We start from the raw sequence: 18,231 nt of genomic DNA, 5'->3' as shown, positions 1-18,231 counted from the left end.
TAACAGTATCTTTATTGTTCAGACAAACGGTAAACGAAGTGTTATTTTCCGTGATACCGGACATTTTAACTAAGCGACGAATACTACTCGTTTTAGATTCCGTATAGACAGTTTACATCGTGACAATCTCACTACAATAAAAACTTATATACCGATGTATATTATAGTCAGAGAAACGTATAGAGATGTAAGCAGAGCAAGTAACATTTTCATATATCTACACGGCATACGTTTTAATAAAAATAAATGTCAATTTGCGATATTTAGAATGAAAGAAATCAGACATGACAGTGAGTATCTTATACGGTATTGTTCGGGAAAAGATTTCCTCATAGCACACTGCATGATGTATGTCGGTCTTCATTATCTCAGTCGGAGCAGAAAGCCCCATTTCTTTCCGGATAAGGTATGGAAAGCATCATGGACAGTTTATACTGCACTGTATATTTGACTAACTGCCTGTGATCTAAGTAACCAGAAGTGACAAATCTAATTTCAGGCTAACAGTTCTTTGTATTTAAATAGACACTAGCTGTGATATATTCTTAATATTTTTCTGGGGTACATAATGTTAGGTACAGTTCATTATAATTCTCGAATGTCAGCAATAATAACATAATATAATGATTTGATCATTCGAGCAAATGTCTGGTGTACTTTCAGCTGCAGAACACCATGGCGTGCAATTTGAAAAATATCTTTTATTGTGTCATGTGGTGAGTTAGTAAGCGATATCAAGTGTTTCTTATAGCCATGTACTTAGCCAAGAAAATTCAGTATACTTGTAAAGATATGTCGCCGCTACGGCCTAAGGTTAAAGTATCACAATATAAAACAAAACACAGCGGACATTAACTAACTGCCAACAGAACAAGAAGATTTATTGAAAGCTTAAGAAACATTGCTACATCAATTCAATTTTATCACAAGTTAATGATCTAAAGTAACCGGCACAGGTTTTGCTGATTTCAATTTAATTTGTGACTCATGTTGCCGTCCTTACAGATCTTTGCCCTCCCGAGGCCAATGTTTTAATCGACTCATTGAAACGTGTTACTGTTATTGAGTATTCTGTAGAGTGACACCCGCCAATAATTCTGTGCAGATTTTCAAATGATTTATGGTGGGAGTAAATTGGCTGAGCACAGCGATACCGGGGCTTTTAGCTGTCAGACGCAAGTGACTGATTTTGTTGTGTTGTAATTTCAATAATTTATACCAGCTAAAGGGTATTTACAATATCAATCATGATATATTGATGATGAATAGGTTGATAGTGTTAACCTCTCCACTATTAGCTAATTCCAATATAAACTAAGCGTACAATATATATAGCATATGGTCTACAATTCTCTCGGCATCAGATGACACTGAATGGGTTTAGATTTAAAAGAAACATTTAGTCTTAAGTCATGTTATCTTAAAAGGAAAATGATGTTCTTAGAATGGCAATTGCTCTAGTCTCGTCTAAAATAAATTTGTCTTGGCACTGCCATTCTATATTTGTAAAGTCAGTGTATCTATGTCCACGGGGAGGCGATGTAATAGAAAGAGTGTGTTATGGATTTGAAACGAGATTTGAACACGCAAACGGTCGAGTTATTACACACTTCTTAATTTAATGTCATTATGAGCCAAAGCAATGTTTCGGTTGCCCCGAACATCTATATCCGTAGAGGCAATGATTTAAGCTGTGGATTACTATTGATATAATGTGATTAAATAGTTTACAACTGGAATGGAGCAGACGTTCGTCGTCGGAATGACCAAACACCATTATTGTTGTTTGTAATTAACATAGTCTAGATGAGGATATGGTTTAAACGATGCCCACCATCAAGGTATTAAGCATACAAACCTTGGTATACAAACGAGAGAGGGTACAGTAATGAGTTTATCAAGCGAAGAACCCGCTAAATCTATTATTAGTTTAGTTCAACCAAGAGCCACAGGGGGATTTCGTTGTCTGACTGTCTGGTCTTCGAGGATATATCCCCTTTTAGCATAATCCAGTAGGGATACGTATTCAGTAAGCTTACTTGCTCTTTCAGTCGATTAATTTACTAGATTACACAAAATGATCTTCGACAATGTATCAGTATCCTGAATCCCATTCATTATTTCAGTGCTATTCAGTTTATTTTTTTTTGTCTCTCTGTTTCCCCATCTGTTATTTCCTTTTGTGTTTAAACTTAATAATCTGTTATAAGTCGTATGTTAATGTGATCTTGTAATATTGTCGCCTCTGTCGTGCGTCAGTTATTTCCATTGTCAGCACCTCATGCCATCGAAAACGTGTAATAGCTCTACAGGTCAGATTGCTTAGCTAGCTTAAATATACCGACAGTCTTTGTCATCCACAATGACCTCGTCTGTATGACTTTGTCATCGTTCATGCAAAATGCAATACAAGGTTTAAATAATTACCAATAAGTTCCGAACCACTTCTAACATGTGCTTTAAACATTTAAAGTCCTACGTATCACAGTTCGCAAGGATAACTAATGTCCCATTCAAAATATTCTGTTTTCTTCACTTTAAACGTTATCATTCAATCTCAAGATTTATGGCTTGTTCTTCTTTAATGCGTGTTTTAGATAAATTATATTCTTTAAATGGAGCCATTTCATTGTTTCAGCATACCACAATACATTAAAATTAATTACTTTTAATTTACGCATATTATTATGTCTTAAATTTTACTTCTATTTCTTTCATCGTGAATAAACCTGTATTACATATCCTATAATTTTAGATTTCCACTTGTATTTACTTACTAAGTATATATGGTCATTGTTTGACAAACTCATTAGTTATTATTCCCCTTAACATACTCACTTAAACTCATTGGTAATTCCCGATTGTAATCAATATACCTGTGAGAAAGTGGCTTAATCAATCAAAGACACGTCTGATTTAAATACCACGGTATGTTGTCCACATGTAACCTTAACTTTTAACCTTGGACCCGATCTTTATTTACGTTTTACTTTTTAAAGTACAAACATAAACATAACATTAACTTCTCCTTATATAAATTAATCTGACAAAAACACGGAAACGGCTACCTCCGAATTATCAAGGCACCCTGTTTTAGCTTTTGTCACTTAAAACCCCATACCGAATCATTCAGTTTTATATATTTACTTGAGCCCTGGTAGAACATTTTAGCCTTTACGTGAATTTAAGCAACTACATGTATATAACATTACATTACTGAACCTTTAATCAAACTTAATTATTTGGGAATTGCGCTCTCCTTAGCAACAGATATCATATCATTACCACCAATAGAATAACACACAATATGACTTACTTTATTTTCGTAAACCAAATTCTGTATTTTACTTAATCCCTAACCTTGATATTTAATTAATTGTATACTCTAGTTCACGGGAATTATAAGGAAAGGGCACTTACTATAAAGCAACACAGGATCATTTTCAACTTAGCAGTAGACTGCTCCTTTTATGACGCAAATATTTCATTAGGTCATCGGTATTTTGTATAAATGGATGCTCGAGGCCGATTATCAATAGGCGCAACTAAGCGTAACCCGATATAATGTTCTCCTGGATCGAGTGATCGTTTAAAGTAAATGTGTAAATTTCTTCCTGGAGCCACCTGAAATCTAACATTAACTCGTGGATAATATTTTGCATGACATGTCGTTGCTAGCCCGAATGATTTCAACCACCTTATCAGTAATCCACATTTAGCAAGGAACACTGTCTGCAACGGATTTTCTCTCATGATCGAAATTCTGGTCACGGCACCAGATAACCAATATTATACTACCGCCCAATATTCAGACTTCGCGTTGTGTGTCCTACACCGCTGACAACGGGAAATTATGGAATTGAATTCCGGAAGTCATCAGATGGATTTAGAAACAACACTAAGTTACTTTTGTACGTAAAATATTAAATATAACAAATATAACCATGGATTAAAAGTAATAATGACAATAGAACAAACTATAAATTGTAACTGTAGTATTTAAGAAATAAGTCATAAATTAACAATTTTATATGTGCAATTAGCCAATGTACTATATGAAAGTAAGTATTACCAAGCAAATACACTTTAGCTTCTTCACATGTTTCAGAATATAACTCAAATATTATATTCTTTGAAACAAAAGTGTGTCTATTTCAAGTAGCGTGTACAAGTATTATTCACCATGTAGTGTCAGTACTTTAATCTTGAACAATTGTTTTATACGGGTATGAAAAAATAAATAAACTGTTAACCGCGCAAAGCACTTCAAGTTCTTGAAACAATATTCAGCAACACACATTTAAGATATATATTTCTAATGATTTAAGTGTGGGCGTTTAATGTTGTCGTCCCTGACAGTCCACTAGTCAACAATCGGCTTGTGAACGCGATAAGAGGTGTAAAGCATTAGATTTTCAGGCTCCAACAACCTTAAGTTCCGTAGTTATCCCTTGTTAATTAAACATTGTTAAAATTATAGAGGCTATGGGTTTTCTACAGATATTTTTCAAATTTTGTGTGAGACTTCAGGGTCCTGAGCAGAGAAACTCTTAGCGTACGATGTTCAGCGCACCGCGGTAACACCTACGCCCCCACCCCTCACCTTTTCCGCGAATCTCTAAATGCGATAGAGACTACAGTTTATGGTAGAGATAAAATAAACGCGAAGAAACGATATCATTTATTCAGTGAAATTTACACAAGACAACTGCATTTAATTTGAATGAGACGATCCACCTGTTTCGACTTTACTCAAAAGATAGATAATGTACATAGGTACACCCGTCCAAGCGCTACGCTTTATCATAAAATGTTTTTTCTATATGGCTTTCCAAGCGTAGTAAAACGGGCAATGTGTTTATTTCGTATGTTGAAATTAACTGTTAGTCATGTTTGTACTCTTTCCAATTGACAATCGCTAGTTCTAATTCCGCCTGTGATGTCATAAATGCAGTCTCTCATTTAGTGTGGTGTATGTTGCTAGTAGCTGTCATCCTTATATAATTATTGTTAGAGTGTAGCATTAAGATCGCATGCAGTGCCACTACCCACCATCATTTTTATTGTGAAGATGCTGTTAGCAGGTGCGGATTCAGGAATTTTTGCAGGAGGGGGGGGGGGGGCAGGTTTGTGTTAAGGAAATTTAACAGTTGACAATGCATGATGCCACCATGGTTTCCAAATTACGTAGGCATACATAAACACTGAGCTTTTTAAAAGAGGAATCCAACACCCCATTTGACGTCAATTTGTATTATGAATTATTAGGATCAAATTGTGATTCAATTTCATTGATGTAAAGCAATCATTGTGATATCACATATGTCTATATCATTATCTCGTGCTTTGAATGCCCACCCCACCCAAGCATTTGATGATAAAGGATAAGGCAAACGACAGTGATACTGTTCTCATAAAAATATAGTTCTTTTAATTACCTGAGCCGGGGGTGGGGGAACAACTGCTCATCACTTATTTTATCTTAGATTTAAGAGCCGATATATATAAGCTTTGGTCTATGTTGTATCTGAGTTCTAAGATTTAATTTTTCAACTATGCTGTGTCTATGCTGTATCTGAGAAATGTTGTATCTGACTATACTGATTCTGGGATCTGAGACTCAGTAAGCGGTCTGTTTCAGGTTTGAAACTCGATAATGTATTGGTTTAAACCATATATATCTTAATTATACTAGATCTTTGTGTTATCCTTGTTTCCAGGTCCTGAATATTGGGGATTATTAAATCATGAGTGGAGTTTATGCAGTCATGGTAGATACCAATCACCAGTAGATATAACACCGAAAGATCTGGTCTATGATCCTAACCTACGACCAATAAGAATGGATAGACGCAATGTAAGATGAAGTCAAATTCAAACTCAAAGTTAAATAGATGTTGAAAAGTGAATTCTAATATATCGAAATACTGTCGTAAATTGTAGAGATGCGCGGTCTTTTTATCCTTTCAAAATTCACAAACTGATGCTATGGTGGTAGACATCAATTACCGACATACACATGCAGTATATTGTCAAATATGCTCTTTTTGTTATTTTTATATATATAAATATAGATATTGGTCTTCTTTCCAGGTTGATGGTATGCTATATAATACTGGATATGATATAACCTTTAGATTAAACATGACTTCTCACTCACACTTTAGTTTTACTGGTGGTCCTCTGTCCTATACATATAGTATTTACGAGATTAAACTTCATTTTGGAAGTATGGATCAGCTTGGATCGGAACATACAGTTGGTGGTCGGCCGTTTCCTGCTGAGGTAGGAGTTTTGTAATTGACTAAAAAAAGTATAATGTTTTGTAATTGACTAAAAAAAGTATAATGTTTGGAGGGAAATTTTTTCAGTGAGTTTTATGGGTTTTATTAATCTGTGGGTTCTCGAGATTTAATTCATCCCGATAAAGCGATAGTGACAACACCCTGCCTTGATTGAATTTGTTTTCCGAAAGAGTTATATTATATTTAGTAGGACATTAAACCCCATTTCATTTCATTTCATTTATTATATGTCAGGGGATTTTCATTTAATGCGCAGCAAAATACTTATAGTTTCTTTGATGCATATTTACCTGCTAGTAGGTATATTTGAAAGATGTATTGACGTTAACACCAATGCATCATCACTCAACGAACCAAAGATTTTAAAGTTAAAGTTTAAAAAAGGATAAAAATTAACCCCTTCGGGTAGTCACTTCATATTATTTTATTTCTTCCAAGAATCTGTAGGGACAGTTTAGCTTAAGTGTGGTCGGCTGTCTTATGTTTGGCTTTCTAATTGAAAGCCTTTTGAAATGTTTTCTTACAAAATGTTAGAAACCATATCCATGTCAGCAGCTGAACTTACTTTGTTTGAAGACATGTTAGCTTTAACAGTGCGGAAGCATTATGCTGAAAATACGCCATTTCTCCCATTATCCATCCTTGATTTGTTTCCATTTTTTCAAATTACATTTTGAATATCTATACAAATTCTTATACAGTTTCATTTTCTTGTTTATTTTTGTAGATTAAAGAAGATTAAGCTCAGTACTATTTCTGAATTCCTTTTATTTTCTAATAAAGCAATGGTTTCTCACTATTTCGGCCCACCCGTTCTAACTTTAGAAAATTATTTTTATAGATGGTTTTTGTTTTAGCCGCCACTAGATTAAATCTAGTTAAACTAGGGGAAAGGAAAAGGCAATTGCTTTGCCACACGCTTTAATCAATTTAAACCCCCTTAAAATCAATCAAATGTGTCAAATTAAAAACAGTGTAATTTGCACATACCAATTTATTTTAAGCCAACGCACAGATCTGAATTTAATTAGAACACAGTATCGAAACCGTGAACACACGACTGAATTCTGAGACAGTATGTAGTTTCTGAAGTACGTGTATATATATATACAGTTTCTCTTGATATGCAGCAAATCGTTCTTAATAGAAACGGGTCAATGTTGAGATTTCAGACAACCCACGAATCTGTTATTTTATACAACTGCTAACTTTAAACACATGACATTAATTTGTACTAAATCAACACAAACTAACCATTTCTTCATCTAATTTAAATGATACTGCAAAAACTTAAAGACCGGTTTGTTTTTAGTAAAACTTCCTGGTTTAGTATTCAGAGTTGTGTCTACTTGATGCCCATTCCGTGTAAAGTTCAATGATATTGATTATTTTGAAAGCATTTGGCAACCGTGTACAAGGCTGTGAAATTAATTGACGAGCTATATTGTGATGTAAAGTGATAATTATGCCTAAAACCACTTTTAGCTTGATTTTTACATAATGAAACCTTTCAATTGCCCCTTGGAAATATTTGAACTCAGCGGGACTGAAGAGAGAGATAACGGTTCTTAAATGGCTCGCCTGACGACCAAACTACTCTTATGAATCGGGTTCTTTCTCATTTAAGTCGTGTTAATACAGAGCTTTTTCCATACTACTCTTGTTGCAGGTAGCCTAATCCGTTGGCTACATGCATGTTGTCAAATTTCAATTTTCTCTTTTCAAAGTTAATTAGTCTTTTGCTTTTAACTGAGGTATTTCTAAGCACAAACCTTCCCTCAAAATGTCTTTGATCTTGAATTCAGAGAGAAAAGGCTATTTATTAATTCCCTGGTCGTTTATCTAAACTGTGAATGTAAATGGACTCAAAGAAAAAGAGCGATTTAAGTACTGATTGAATCTCCTAGACAGCAATATTTGTTTTTTTGTATCATTACAGATTCAGATTTTAGGCTTTAATTCTGATTTATATGATACGTATAGTCAGGCTATTATGAAACCTCACGGAATTGCTGCTATGGCTATGTTTGGCATTGTAAGTATTTACTTTTTTATGTAGTAGAATTGATGAACATTGAAACATTATGAAGTTTAAATGTTAACAAATGTAACAGTTATTAGGATTGATTTGGGTTTTTTTTTAGATACGAGATGAAGAGAATCCAGATTTTGAAATGCTAGTACAGGCTACAAAATCAACAAGATTTAAAGGTACCAACAACCTTAAAATACTATTGTCGTTTAAACATGTTGTCACATTGATTCATTCAAGTTCCGTGCTTTTGGGGGAATATCTGTTAATTTGTAGTTTATTTCGAAATACTAATGATGGTAAAAACAAATACAGTCTTTGGACCAACATTGTTACAATTATTGCGCGCCCACATTGTTACAGTTATTGTTGGACAAAACATATGGTTAACTAAATTGATCTAAATCGTACGTAATTATAGTTTCTTTAATTAAATTTTGTGCTTATTAGCATTCTAGGGTTCAGACAAATAGTCTTTCCAGTCAAATACATTTTAATTCAATAACGGGCGGCATAGAATACATTTACGTTTTTCAATAACTTCCATTCAAAATTATTTAAACTAATTGATAGCATTAGGTTTCCGACTGTTGTCTGGACAAGAATAAGTTGAATATTTAGGCAGTTTCATTTCACCTCCCTTATTATTCATATAGTGTCGCAAGATACCCATTTATGCATTGTTGGCGTGTGACGCAGAATAAATGACAGTGTTCATATTTGTTATAAACACATTTAATGACAAGAAGTCCTTCTTGTCGCTAGTTTTATGCCATCAATCATGTTTCTAAGAGACAATCCAGCTTGATGGTCTTTGATGACTTTATGTTGACTTTATTGCTAATCGATATTATGTTTACACTTTGTCGCCCTTAGTAAAATAGTTTTCTTAGCTGTAGAAAAGGGATCGTTATTTGAACAAATTATGAAATGATGAAAATAAACTACCAAATTTACTTAAATGTGTGCTGTTGATGTAAGTAAGCATAGGCCTGACCTATAACCCATATTTTCAGTTCATTACATGGCCAACAGAATCAACAAAAACAATCATCTTAACTCCTTATCAACATGGTATTGTAATGCAGATAAAAGTAATTATTTTCGTTTGACATACGTTGATTGGCAATGCAAACGTGGGTAGTTAGCATTTGTAGTATTTATCGTTCTTTTATCTTATTATTTCAGATGACCATATTACGATAGCAGATTTTTCTCTCTTGGGTCTAATACCACCTAGTGAATTTTATATAACCTACGAAGGGTCTTTAACACAACCTAACTGTATGGAAACTGTAACCTGGATTATATTTAATAAACCACTTTATATTACAAAAGATCAGGTAAGATTGTCACCAATTGTTGAGTAACATTAATATCTGGATCTCTAAGGTTCAGACGGCTAGCTTTATGGTACCACAGATGATTAAAACGGTTCTCTATGACCGTTCTGGAAATTGTTGCGTTTGGAATTATACTGGGGTGACATGCCAAACTGTTTCAATACTTTGATACATAAGTATATGACAAAAGCGTATTCTTTAAAGATACCACATTTTAGCTTGTGTTTAAAGACCCACGAATACTGACGAGGTATCCTATAAATTCATGGCGGTTTTGTTGTAACCAGTGATAACCAGCTGTATTATGTCTGTCTTAGAATACTCATGGGAATCATTGAATATTATCTACATCAAAATATCTCAAGTAAACATTGAACAGAATAATGACATTATCGCCTTGGTTCATGTTACTTGTTAAAACCAGCTCTGTGTATAAAGATACATCTTGGGTAAAGATATTTCAGATTTCACGGATACCGAGATATATCCAAAAATATTAGCACAACCAAAAAGCTGCACTACTTTGTTGCGCGATAAACGATGAAAAGATAAAAGGTATTCCGACACAAACTGATTTCAACATTTTAAAAGTACTTTTCGCTCATCTGGGGAGCTCTTCAGAAATAATGCAATTGAATAGAGATGGTCAAAATAAACAATGTATACATATTTACATGGTAACGCTGTCGTTTTAATAGTATATAGTTACAACAGTCTGTGGTTACATAGTATATCTGTAACTAACACAGAACATGTATACACGTGCGCTAATCTGTTGTAATGGATATAACTTAGCAAGAATGAGTGGGAAATCTTCCCCGGGATAGATTAATTTGAAAAACTAGTCTTGGCCAAATAGCAGATTTGCATAAGCTATTAAATGACTTAAGTATTTTTAAACATACATTATGCAAGAGCTAAATCTGCCTATTGTAGACCTTTCTTAGACATTAATTAACTTATCCAGACCATAACCAAGTCTCGATGGCGTCGCTAGACTGCGATGTTTATTGGATTAGGTGCCGATTTGCTGTTCAACTTCCATTCATAATTTAATAATGAAATGGATAATCGAGACTATGTTTTTAATCGTACTGACTTTAGTAATGTTGATCGAGGCTAGGTCGAAAATTCAATCGCTAAAATCTCGGTTCAGAGTGAATCAATTTGACTGAAATTTTCAGCAAATTGCCTTTACTTTATCTAGTTTTTAACTATTATAGTGAGATCTGCCAGCTCTTTATCTAATCTCTCATAATGTATCTTTAATATTAAATTCACTTTTGAAACTAGTTATAAAGAATTTGCATTTTTAGATGTTCTCGTTAAGAGACATAATAATGGAATTATTACAAATTTTTACTCGAAAGAGACAGTTACTAAACATTATTTATCTTGTAAGTTATGCCATCCTCGTCATGTTAAAACTAATATACCCGTTTCTCTAGTTGCAAGAAATGTATGTGGTTTCGATTCCCCTGTTGTACGTGATAAGGAGTAGGGTTGCCTGTCAACCTCGTGGGTTTTCTCCCGGTCCTTCGGTTTCCTTCCACTGTTAAAGGCCCCTACGCGCATGCGAATTATTAAAAAGATCGAACCATATGTTAGTCGCGAAATGACCTAGTGTGTGTCGAGTGGACGTTAATTCCCCCCCCCCCCTCTATCTCTCTTCTATTATTGACAGTCCATCAAAAACCAACAAAAACCTGCTCAAAAATTGTTATGGCTGCTCTATAATGGTAAGCAAATGCTACGCAGTAAGTGGGATGTTAGAGCCAGAAGCAGCTGGGTATTCAATTCTATGTTTGAGTTATGTTACATTACACATACTAGTGAAATGACACCATTCCTTTATAAGTTTTATAAAAAAAAGTCAATACTTCAGAATGTTGAACAACTGGATGCCATTGGAGCATCCAAAAGTGCATTTATTTTTTTAGGTCCGTTAATCGATGACTTTCACAGTTTGTGTAAAACGTTAAAATAAACGAAAGCCTATGAAACCATTAATCTTTAAACATCTTGTTATCTATCAGGCGCATCATTATTTCAAAGCTTAATTAGAACTGATTTCTCATGACACTACCCAAATATAATAAATCTTTTATATGTTTTTGATTTAAATTCATTACATTCATAATGTTTTGTAGACTTAATACTGCTCGGAAATTTAAATTAGCGCAATTATCTTTGTCGATATTCGTAGCGGAACCCAGACTAAATTGTAGCCTAGGATAGTAGACAATAGAAATCTAACTGGGGTTAATCTAATATAACTAATATGATTCGTGCGATATGCCATGACTGATGTCTTAAGGGGAAAATTAATCTACTGATATTGTATTATACAGCGAGTCAATGGCGCCTGCTCCATTTATTGTCTTGTTTAATATTTGGTATCAAGCATATCAATTTGTATGTACTACATCTAAATTTTTATCTTCTCAACCATTAATAAATTTGTTTATCTATATGAAATATTATATTACAAGGGCATCGCTAACCAATTATAATTTCTAGATGATAGTTTAGATTAAAACGGACATGGTTATTATTTGTATTACTAAGATATAGATCCTATGCTGCCTGCTCAGTCAGAATTGGATCGGTGTGTGTAATGAAGACGTAAAATGGTTCTACTTGCCAATATAGAAATAGTAGCCGAACCATTAAAATATTGCTATCTAAAATTGAGCTAAGCATTGTATTTGAGCAGTTGTAAAGTTTTATTTTTAATGAGGCACTTTCTACAAATTGCTCGAATCGTGGTGTCTTTTGTAAATCAATAAAAATAATGAGTAAGAATTTAATTTTACTTTTTTTTATCTCTACACATAGAAGGGGATGGAGTTCCAATCAATGTTAATTATCGACTATTCTAATTAAAAAAAGAATTCCAGAATAGACAATGGAAATATTATGGCAGAGCTCTTTAATAGTTTTGATAATAACAAAATGTAGATTTACTATTTTTAATTAAAGAAGTTCTAACGTACGTACACGGCACAGCTGGTTGTTTTCGTTTAAATTAAGCCCGGCCCATACCGCTACGACTACACACAAGCCGACATGACTCAGTATCTTGGGTAGTTGTAAAAAAAAATCGGGTCGCGCCTTTACTTCACTTGTCTACGACGGTACCAGTCCACATAGGCCCGACTCTCACAGATTATGCGTCGTGAGTTACGCCACTTCCCTCTAGCGAGTGATTCCAAAAGTAAACCGGAAGCATAAAAGTGACATTATATTTTGCCGTAGTAGAAATGCTACTCTCTGATTGGCTAAACATCAGTAAGACAATTGATCGCGTCGTGTGAGTGTCCACACAAACACGATAAGTTACGACTGCAACCAACTGCATCCGACTACGATTGAATCGTGGTCGTGGGACTGTCCACACTGCACTGATTATCTGAGACAAGACGTTGCGTTGGGTAGAGTCTAGGCAAGTCGTGGCGGTATGGGCCGGGCTTTAAGCAACATGAATGTTATCAACAATCGTTTGTGTTCCATATTTTGTAGCTTTATACTTTACGGCAACTCCATCAAGCACCAGAAGGAAGCCCCCAACTTCTGATGGAGAATAACTTCCGACCGCCATTACCCATAAATAGAAGAACTATAAGAACAAATATAACACCAAAGACAGATGTAAGTATTTGTAGAAACGGGTTAAAAATGTAGAGCCCTAAGCACTGGTAAGAATACGATTATGGTGGCCCCAAAACAGATGTAGTTTTAAAACAGATGTAGTTTAAAATAATAATAATAAAAAACATACTAAACCGTAAAATAGGATTTTATCTTTCAAAATGTATAGTAAAATAAAGATAGCCCTGTTTCTAGATTTTCAGATCGCACAATCAAATATTAAGATATTATATGACTTTTGAAGTTGCTCTGTGTAGTAGTTGTCAGATTCTAATGGGTTGTATTCCCGCGTTTAAATACACCAATAACGGCTTCAATAGTTATTTTATAAATTATAAATATTCTTCTTGTTGTTATTTGTATTCGTATACGTTTTTGTAGTTTATTATGGGGCTGGTTTGTGGGCACTTATTCAGTTGAGCCATTTGCAGCATGGTAAATCTGGCACCGGTAAAGATGAGGCCTCATACTAGCAATATCAGATCGCATAATATCAGATCGCATTTCTTTGATTGGTTCATATAGCCAAAATATTTTGATTTGTGTTTTCTCTTTTAAAGGAAAATAATTGTGGAATGAAAAAGATAACTTTTTATGAAGGTATGTTAAGTTTCTTTTATTCTTTAGTATTAAATTCCAGCTGTAAAAACAAACATGGCGATCCGCACTTCGCGAGCTAAGTGTTATTTTATTGTTTTAACAGTGAGATTATGAAATCATGGTCTTGTTTTATTTTACTTATTTCAGTCAATGAACGATACCGATTTGGCTAAGGAATTTTATAGGATTTAGTAGTGTTTCGTGAAAATGTGTGTAAGTTTTATTTATATAAATAGCCAATATGATTTTAAACTTTAATTAATTTTCAATAACTGAACCGGTTACTTTCTCCAGAATTCAATGAAATGTTATTTATTGTTTTATTGGGAAAATAGGTGACATGTTGAAATTTCTAGTTAAAAACCCAAACAGTCCAAGTCTGGGACATCTGAACATCTGAATACTGTACACTAACCTGAATAATGTTATCTTTTTTATAGGGATGTTTATAATTTGATGATTTGATGGAACACAAGTCAGTCATGGTGCTTCTTCCACCTGGAATCCATTCCGGTGCTAGTTTGATATTAGTTGTTAATTAATACAGTAGTTGTTCAGAAAGATTAACAAGTTGTTAGACATATCCATAACATATCATTGTGTGTGTAAATATCACGAATCAATAAGGTGGCAATGGGCAAGCTTGCATAACAGATTCGTGGCTAGGTATAGATTTGAAAAAAACAATTCTAATGGTGTTAAAGGTCTCATTAATAAGACAAACAATAGCTACTGCTTCATTATGGATGAGATATGCCATTCTACACGATTATCTTAACCCCGGGGAGTTGGATGGCCGAATGGTTAGCACATGCGCGCTGTATAATAAGGTCTGTCATTAAGTCAACAGGCGTGGATTCGATTCGTCGGGTGGTACGTGACAAGGAGTACGGTCGCCTGTCCAATCTCGTGGGTTTTCATCGGGTCCTCTGGTTTTCTCCCAATCAGGCTAAAGACCTCTACGCTCAAACGAATCATTGAAATAAAATTGAACCATGTGTTAATCCCGAAATGACCCCCCCCCCTCTTTCTCTCTTCTCTCTCTCAACCCACAATCCAGATTAATTCGACTCGAGAAACACACTGAGAATACTAGCACCGTTATTGTATATTATTTTAAAACTAGTCAGCAATCAGAAAGGCAGAATTATTCCTAAGTACAAAAAATAAGTAAATATTATAAAATATATTAAGCTCGTATATTTTTTTTAAAATTTGTACATTTTAATAGATTTAGAAAGATGGTAAATCATATAATCTGACTAAAATGTTTGTCTCTCTATCAGTATACACCGGTACCATTATTATAATTAAAGAAACCAATGATTGGTTTCTAGATATTTAGAATTTTATAGATAGATATTTAAAATTTTATAGATATATGATATTTTATAATAAGTTTCATTTTAAAATGGTGTTATCCAGTACCCTTCTTACCAAACACGAATCTTAAATTCACTCTATCAATTATTATAGTCAATATTTAATAACAGATGTAGAAAACTTTCATAGCATGCCTTAGAACCAACTAGTTATATACTACAAGTATATAATATGACTTTGTATACTTTTCTTTTAGCTACCATAAGATGGTTTACGTATTTATTTTATGTTTGTAAATCTTTGATGATGATGTTACATTTGTAGTGTAGATACAAACTTACGGTTTTGATAACCAAGTGTGATTTCTTAATAAAAGTTTATAATGCAAATCGCGTTGTAGAAATAAAAGATCTCCCTTTAAACAATGATGTCAAACAGTAGCACTTTCGGAATTTTCAAAGAAGTTGAGTTGACGAGATACAAGGTTTAAAATGTTCTTAAAGGACAATATTGGTGCCAGTCATTATCACATATGTGATAGAGCTGGTTAAACACATTCCAAATATAATTTTAGCACAGAGATCATTGCTACGATAGCTGAGTAGTACAGGTTTCCTGAATCGGAAGTGACGAACGCCAAAGGAAAACACGAGTAATCTCTCTATATAACTGACTAATGTGGCGAGTGATAACGGATATACGGGCGAATTTCTGCTCACTAATAATTCCTTCGAAGACCAAAAGTTATGTGAGATGGTGAGAGGATATCTGGCAATTCATTAAAAGAATTGACTACCACTAGATAAGTGAACACGAAAGAAAAACAGAAAAGTCCGTGCATTACCATGTTTTTATAAGGTATAGAATGAATATAAACAATGGAATGTACGGACTATTTCTATCTTTCTCGTGTTCTCTTATCTAATGACATTCAATTACTTTATTGAATTGTCAGGTATTCTCATACAGTCCCATATAACAACTTTTGGTCTTCGAAGGAATTATTAGTGAGCAGAAATTCGGCCGTGTATCTGTTATCACTCGTCACATCAGTCAGTTATATAGAGAGATGACTCGTGTTTTCCTTTGGCGTTCGTCACTTCCGATTCAGGAAACCTGTATTACTCAGCTATCGTAGCAATGATCTATGTGTTACAAATTATATTTGGAATGTGTTTAACCAGCTCTATCACATATTAGATAATGACTGGCACCAATATTGTCCTTTAAATGTATATTTAGAGTTGTGTGTTATATTCCTGGCTATTCTTTATTTTTATGTTACGTAAATTTGATCCAACAATATTCTTCACTTCGCGCAGCAATTGTTCAGTTCGAGTCTCAAGCATAAGGGTAACCGATGAAGACGGAATGACAGCCAATAACCAATATCAATGGTGACAAACCCAAAGCCATCATAAATTATTAATTAAGAGCCACTGGATGAGCAATCTAAACTGATTAATCATTGGCAGTATGATTTTATAATCTATTCACTGAGTGATATAATTAAATAGATAAAAAAGCGATGAATGCAATGGTCTTTGTACCCGACAGGTTGTTTTTGTCTCATCAGCTAGAATCATGGGTATTCATGTGCGTAAATCAGGAATTATCCACGATTGATACATATTGCGGTTCAGGAAATTAAATGATTATTCTATAGTGGAACCAATGAACATGACGTAAATATGGCTATAATCTGGATCATATCAGTGATGTCCTAAACGTTAATCAAACGGAAAGAAATACTTCCTCATGCAAATCGAACAAGAAATGTAACACGACTTGAGGCAAAGATCAAAATTGGTTGTGGTAAATCAATCAAAATCAATTGTGCATTACTTTACTAGCATCCATTAATTTAAAGACGTTCTAAACCAACAATTCCAAACGCCTTGGGTTATTTAATGGTGCTTGAAATATAGATACCTAAGATTTTGCGCTCTTTCCGATATTGAAAAATGTACCTGCTCACTTCAATAATTGTAATAAATTAGGAAACGAATTGAATTGTTGGCTGCTTCAAATATTATTATGCAATTATACTAAGTATTTTAAATTTTACATGGAAATAATCAGAATGCAAATTTATGAACTATTGAGACGATGTCACACGAAGATGGACATTTCATTTTACCATAACATAATGTTTTTCTTACCGAGTTCAGATTTTACGGTTTTTCGTCATATCTGGGTATGGTGGGTTTCAGAGATGATCCCAAAGAACCACCAAGTATGTTTACACACAACAATAGCTGTTATTTAGAAATGTTAAACAATTTTTGATTATCTACGTTCGTCGATGCGTGTTTCCGCTTGTCCATCTGTGCAACCGTCTGTCCAGTGAAGAACTAAAAAACTATTCTGTTTTTTTCAGTATAAGCTTTATATATATATATATATATATATATATATATATATATATATATATATATATGTTCTACGAGTGCTAGTTCATTTGACACTTCAGAAATCACTCAATATTCTGGGTTACATGTTTAAGGGTAACCCCAGAAAACTTTATAAAAGAAAATATCTGTTGTAGGCTCTTGTTAAAAATTTAACATATCTAAAAATACCAAGGAATTGTATTGTTGTCTAGCCCAGCTTTTAACCATTTAAAATTTAACGTATTTTCGGCTTTGTTAATATTTTGATTTGTTAATGTTATTTTGGACGTTATTACAAACCGATGCTTCTAAGCAATATGGTTTAGTCTGGAGGCGGGGGGGGGGGGGTGTCCAGCAAATGGGCACAAAACCAGACCCAACTTTTCTAGAGTAAAATTTTGCGTAGAATACGATGCCGAGTGGTAATCAGTCCGCCGGTGGGGCGTTTTCGAGATATTCGGGGTCAAAGGTCAAATGGATTTATTTGCACTGAAAGTGAATGTGCAGTCATTCTTGTATTATAAAAAGAAGCTGAGAATGATCGAAAGTAATCACACTTTCAATAAAAATGTAAACTTGCTAAA

The 18,231-nt window shown here is 34.0% G+C and overlaps 1 protein-coding gene across 1 annotated transcript in view; it reads left to right on the top strand.

Moving 5' to 3' along the window:
- The window catches only part of LOC126829610 (putative carbonic anhydrase-like protein 1), a 45,567-nt gene extending 29,958 nt beyond the window's left edge, over positions 1-15,609 (top strand). Inside the window, exons 3-11 of the mRNA XM_050559558.2 lie at positions 5,721-5,857; positions 6,094-6,285; positions 8,245-8,340; positions 8,450-8,516; positions 9,526-9,680; positions 13,203-13,331; positions 13,892-13,931; positions 14,079-14,144; positions 14,372-15,609. Coding sequence (XP_050415515.1) covers positions 5,721-5,857; positions 6,094-6,285; positions 8,245-8,340; positions 8,450-8,516; positions 9,526-9,680; positions 13,203-13,331; positions 13,892-13,931; positions 14,079-14,104 — 842 coding nt within the window. The 3' untranslated portion in view covers positions 14,105-14,144; positions 14,372-15,609. The remainder of the gene's footprint in view (positions 1-5,720; positions 5,858-6,093; positions 6,286-8,244; positions 8,341-8,449; positions 8,517-9,525; positions 9,681-13,202; positions 13,332-13,891; positions 13,932-14,078; positions 14,145-14,371) is intronic.
- The last annotated feature ends 2,622 nt before the right edge of the window (positions 15,610-18,231 follow it).

Source organism: Patella vulgata, chromosome 8, assembly GCF_932274485.2.
Source record: "Patella vulgata chromosome 8, xgPatVulg1.2, whole genome shotgun sequence".
NCBI classification, from domain to species: Eukaryota; Metazoa; Mollusca; class Gastropoda; family Patellidae; genus Patella; species Patella vulgata.
This window is presented reverse-complemented; position numbering and strand designations above follow the sequence as displayed.